Source organism: Corapipo altera, unplaced genomic scaffold, assembly GCF_003945725.1.
Source record: "Corapipo altera isolate COAL_440 unplaced genomic scaffold, ASM394572v1 206, whole genome shotgun sequence".
Classification (NCBI taxonomy): Eukaryota; Metazoa; Chordata; class Aves; order Passeriformes; family Pipridae; genus Corapipo; species Corapipo altera.
In genome coordinates this window covers 272,334-277,863 of record NW_020885032.1, presented here as the reverse complement: position 1 = coordinate 277,863, position 5,530 = coordinate 272,334, and the positions used below count along the sequence as shown (strand labels likewise).

General features: G+C 52.5%; 1 protein-coding gene across 1 annotated transcript in view; it reads left to right on the top strand.

Annotated features, from left to right (window-relative positions):
• TOP1MT (DNA topoisomerase I mitochondrial) overlaps nucleotides 1-5,530 on the top strand; it is a 21,276-nt gene that overhangs the window by 5,729 nt on the left and 10,017 nt on the right. Inside the window, exons 3-8 of the mRNA XM_027668237.1 lie at nucleotides 531-652; nucleotides 1,279-1,401; nucleotides 2,111-2,298; nucleotides 3,342-3,486; nucleotides 4,363-4,506; nucleotides 5,313-5,518. Coding sequence (XP_027524038.1) covers nucleotides 531-652; nucleotides 1,279-1,401; nucleotides 2,111-2,298; nucleotides 3,342-3,486; nucleotides 4,363-4,506; nucleotides 5,313-5,518 — 928 coding nt within the window. The remainder of the gene's footprint in view (nucleotides 1-530; nucleotides 653-1,278; nucleotides 1,402-2,110; nucleotides 2,299-3,341; nucleotides 3,487-4,362; nucleotides 4,507-5,312; nucleotides 5,519-5,530) is intronic.

Below are 5,530 nucleotides of genomic sequence, written 5' to 3'. Positions count from 1 at the left end.
GGATCCCAGACCCAGAGAACCCCCAAGAGAACTGATCCCAGATCCTGCCCAGAGAAGCTGTGCCTGCCTCATCCCTGGAATTGTCCAAGACCAGGTTGGACAGGGCTTGGAGCAACCTGGGCTAGTGGAAGGTGTCTCTGCCCGTGGCAGGGGTTTTGGAACTGAAAATCCCTTGCAACCCAAACTATTCCATGATTCTTGGATCCACTGGACAACCAGGAGAGGCTCTTGCGTCTTATATCTTTTACAAACTTCAGCTTGGAGCATCCCATGGTTGTTCCATCCGCGTGGACGAGATGAAACCTCTCCAAGGAGGATCCTGCCTCCTGGAATTGGTGTGATTCAGGAACATCCCACTGTGCCAAGAGCTGTGGACGTTGATCCTGGAGCAGGAGGCGCTGAGGTCCTGCCAGTGACTCTTCTCCCCCCTTGTCCCTGTTTTGGTGGAGTGTGGAATGTGAGGAGTCTCCAAAGGACTCTGGGATTGGGCTGTTCCCTTAACTGATGCTGAAGGTCCTCTCTTTTCCCAGGAAAACCCCTGAAGCTGAGCTTGGCCACGGAGGAAATCGCCACGTTTTATGCCAAAATGCTCGACCACGAATACACGACCAAGGAGATCTTCCAGAACAATTTCTTCCACGACTGGAGGAAGGTACATCCCTGGGAGAGCTTCCTTGATATCCATCATCAGGCTGTGGTGTGGGATGGGAGGGAATGAGGGGCTTTTATGGCTTATTTATAACTATGAAATCCTGAATTCTGATTTGCTTCCTTGGTTTTGGGGGGATTTGGGCTGGGATTTGCTGCCTGCAGCATCTTTGAGGGCTTCACTTGTGCTCCCCCTGAGTTTTGGTAATAGAAGGAGGTGCTGGATCTTCCAGACAGCTTTCCAAATGTTTTGGGGCTTGAGGGAACAACCTCACGGTCCTAAATAAAACCAAAACCCCTGCTAGGGTGTGTTTACACCCCCCAAATACCTTTGGTGCATCTTCTGCAGTCCCTGAAGTTCCTGCAGTGGTTTTTCCATGGGGGATTTTTTTCCATGTCAGAGGTTGTTCCACCCCACCTTTGGCTGCATTTTGTTTCTCTGGGTGTTGGTTGAATCCAAAGTTTATCAGACCTCCCACCGTGGAAGCTGGATGTGGCTGTTGCCTGCTGATTTTTTTCCAAAGAGCTGGAATATGGTCTCTGTTCCCTTTTCTGGGAAGGAGAGGCACAAACTGTGTGGGGTTAGTTTGGCCTTCCAGCTTTATCCAGCCCATCCCACCTTTTCCCCAGGAGATGACCTCGGAGGAGCAGGAGATAATCCAGGAGCTGGCCAAGTGTGACTTCAGTGAGATCCACAAGTACTTTGTGGACAAAAGTGAGGCACGGAAAGCGCTCCCCAAGGAGGAGAAGCAGGTCAGGACTCATCCCTGGGACACCTGGGGCTGGATAACGGTGTTTTGGGGTCCAGCTTTGGGGTGTTTGGGCTGCTGCTTGTCATTTTTTCCTGATGGAATGCCCTGAGACCACTTTGGACCATCTCCTCTCTGTCCATGAATTTTATCACCAGGTCCTGCACATTCCATGGTTTTCCAACCTGCCAACCATCCTTGGACCATGGTTTTGGGTCCTGCTCTATCCAGAGGATGGTGGACCTTGCTGAGGGACTGGTGGCCCTTGGGGTTCTTCCATCAGCATCACTGGGAGGGTTTGCAGAGTGGGTGGAGATGAGCCATTATTTGGGAGTGGACTTGCCTCCTTCTCCCACCCTCTGAGCTCTGCCTTCCCAGCCTTCCTTTTCTCCAGGGAAAGGGGGGTGATGTTGGGTGAACACGAGCCGTAGGGGTTACAACTCATCCTGTGGAATGAGAGTAGGTTTAGATTAGATGTTGGGAAGAAATTCCTTATTGGGAGGGTGGTGGAACTCCGGCACAGGTTGCCCAGAGAAGCTGTGGCTGCCCCATCCCTGGAAGTGTCCAGGTTGGATGGGGCTTGGAGCAACCTGGGCTAGTGAAAGGTGTCCCTGCCAAGGGCAGGGAGGTGGAATAAGAATGAGATAAATTTGGAGGTCCCTTCCAACTCAAACCACTCCACGATTTTTTTGGTGTCCTGATGCTCCTTTCAGAAGCTGAAGGAGGAGGCAGACAAGATCCAGGAGGAATATGGCTACTGCATCCTGGATGGGCACCGGGAGAAGATCGGCAACTTCAAAACGGAGCCGCCGGGGCTGTTCCGTGGCCGTGGCGACCACCCCAAAATGGGGATGCTGAAGAAGAGGATCATGCCAGAAGATGTGGTCATCAACTGCAGCAGGTGAGTTGCCATGAGCTCCTGGAGCTGTTTTTGGGATCGGGAGGAGCGGGATCCTGGGATTTCACCATCTCCTGCAATCCCTGCTTTCCATGCCCTGAGGACTCGCTGGAGCTCTTTGGTCACCTCCAGAGGTCTGGCTTTGAATTCCTCTGTGGATCTCCAGTGGCCAGGAAGCTGCTCAAGCAGCTCCATCTCCCACTAGTTTATCCAAAATCAACCATAAACAACCCGTGGTTCTCTTGCTGCCTCTTGGGAGAGGGGACAACTCTGTGCTTCTCCTAATTTGCATCCCTCCTAATTTTTTGGATCCCTCACGCTGCTTGGAAGCACCAGGATCATCCTTGGAGGAGGGAGGAAGGCAGTGACTGGGTTAAGAGTGTTCTCTAAGTGCTAAATTATATGAGTTGGGTTGGTCTTAAACCACCCATTTGAAAACTTTGATTGAAAACATTCCCCTCCAGAAAATTCTCCTTTGTCTTCAGCATCCAAATGATAAAAGACCTGATGGTGGGAAGGGTCTGGAGCACCAGGAGTGGCTGAGGGAGCTTGGGGGGGGGCTCAGCCTGGAGAAAAGGAGGCTCAGAAGGGACCTTATTTCTCTCTACAGCTCCCTGAAAGAAAGGGGTGGACAGGTGGGGGTTGGTCTCTTCTCCCAGATGGGGCCATTTCCTCTTGTGCTATCACTTAAGTTGTCCCAGGAGAGAGGTTTAGGTTGGATATCAGGGAAAACCTTTTCCCAGAAAGGGTTGTAAGGCACTAGAAAAGGCTGCTCAGGGCAGTGGTGGAGTCCCCAGCCCTGGAGGGATTTGAAAGATGTGTAGATATGGCACCTGGGGACACGGTTTCATGGTGGACCTGGAAGTGCTGGTTTAATGGTTGAACTTCCTGATCTTGAAAGACTTTTCCAACTTTACCAATTCCATGTTGTGGAGCAGTTTTGGGTGGACTCTGTGGTGATGTGGTACTGTCCTTGGCAAGCTGAAGTTGAGCTGAAGCCCTGTCTCCTTCATGGTCTCAGGGCTTTAATCCTGCTTTTCCCACAGGGATTCCAAGATTCCTGAGCCCCCAGAGGGTCACAAGTGGAAGGAGGTTCGCTTTGACAACACGGTGACCTGGTTGGCCTCATGGACAGAGAACATCCAGAACACCCTGAAGTACATCATGCTGAACCCCAGCTCCAAGCTGAAGGTTGGAATGGTGGTGGAAAGATCAGGGAAAGCAGAGATGTGGCACAGCACCAAAAATCCGGGTTTTTTTTCCCACCTTTCCCCAAAAAAATGGGGTGAACTAAAGGAATCTGTGTGTCGTTGGGTGGTGAGAGGAAAAGGACGGATGGTTGTTAAGCATTAATCCTATTCCAGGGAAGGATTGCTACTGGCAGAGCCAACGTTCCAATATTCCCTGTGCCACATTCCTCATGTGTGTCCAGGGAAGGCTGTTGGAAGCCTGGCAGGAGCTGGGAGGGTCCACAGGGACCAGAGTCCATGGGGTGGAGTTCACTCATGGGGAAAGGTGGGATTGTGGTCTGTGGTGCCATGGGAAGAAAGGAAAGGAGATTTAAGGCTTTTTCCAGTGTTCCAAGTAAATGAGGGCACTGAATCCCAGCTGAGGGAGTGTTGTGTCCCTCCCTGGTGGTGTCCAGGCAGTGGTGGCCGTGGGCACGCAGTGTTTGACCACTTTGGCTCCTCGCTGGGCACTCCTGGTGGAGAACACCTCGACTTGGCCACGATCCTAAATCCAACTCAGCCAGCAGAGGGCACAGAAACCTTGGATGAGCTGCTTCTGCTCCAGTTCTTCCACTTTGTGGATTTTTCCTCAAGAAAACAACGGGCTTTGAGTAGGATTTAGATGTTGGAGGTGTTTCCAAAACAGGGTTACTCTGGAAGGGGTGGAATAAAAGTGGAGCACAATGAAAAATGTCTTGGCCTCCCTTTATTTCCTAAGGAAACAGCAGGATTGGAGCAGGATTTAGATGCTGGAGGTGTTCCCAGAGCAGGGTTAGACTGGAAGGGGTGGAATAAAGGTGGGACACTGATTGAAGAATGTCTTGGCCTCCCTTTCCAGGGGGAGAAGGACTGGCAGAAGTACGAGGTCGCTCGGCGCTTGAAGGACGTTGTCCATGAAATCCGGGCTCGGTACCGAGCGGATTGGAAATCCAAGGAGATGAAGAACAGGCAAAGAGCAGTGGCCCTCTACTTCATTGATAAGGTACCCACAGCACCATACCAGCCCCCAGGTCCCCCATCCATGTGGAAGTTGGGAATTGCCTGATTCACCCCACCCTGGAGCTGTTTTTTTGGTGATTCCTTGTGCTCCACATGAGGAATCTTGGCAGCGATTATGGGATCGTGGAATGGTTTGGGTTGGAAGGGACCTGAAAGATCATCCAGTTCCAACCTCCTGCCGTGGGCAGGGACACCTTCTACTAGACCAGGTTACTCCATTCCCCATTCCAGCCTGGATGGCTCCAATGCCCATCCAGGGATGGGGTGTGACCATGGATGGTGATTCCCACTATTCCCTGAGGGCGCCGTTGTGCAGCAGAGCAGGAGCTGTGCTGTCCTTCCTGGGCTTCACTTGCACTTGTGTCTCCGTGTGGTGGCAAAATCCCCACTGGGAAGATGGAGAACCTTTGTCTGGGGGGGGATGTTTTAGGGTTTTTCCTGCTGGAGGCAACTGCTGTTTGATTTCCACCAGGGTTCCGGTGAGGCACCACCCTGAGAAAGGGTGGAACAGGGAAACTGTGGATTCCTCATCCCTGAAGTGTTCAAGACCAGATTGGGTTAAAGCCTCATCCAACCTGGTCTTGAACACTTCCAGGGATGAAGAATTCACAGTAGTGGAAGTTGTCTCTGCCCACAGCAGGGGGTTGGAACAAGATGATCTTTGAGCTCCCTTCCAACCCAAACCATTCCACGATTCTCTTCCCCCACATGTCCACATCCACTTTAACAACCTTGGAAAGGGGGAGTCGAGGTGGGATGGGGGTGGATGACTCCCTGTCTCCCTTCCAGCTGGCCCTGAGAGCCGGGAACGAGAAGGAGGAAGGGGAGACGGCGGACACGGTCGGCTGCTGCTCCCTGCGCGTGGAGCACATCCAGCTGCACCCCCGGCTGGATGGGCAGGAGCACGTGGTGGAGTTGGACTTCCTTGGGAAGGACTCCATCCGCTACTACAACAAGGTGGCTGTGGAGAAGCAGGTGAGCAGGGGCAGTGCCAGGTCTCCGGGTCC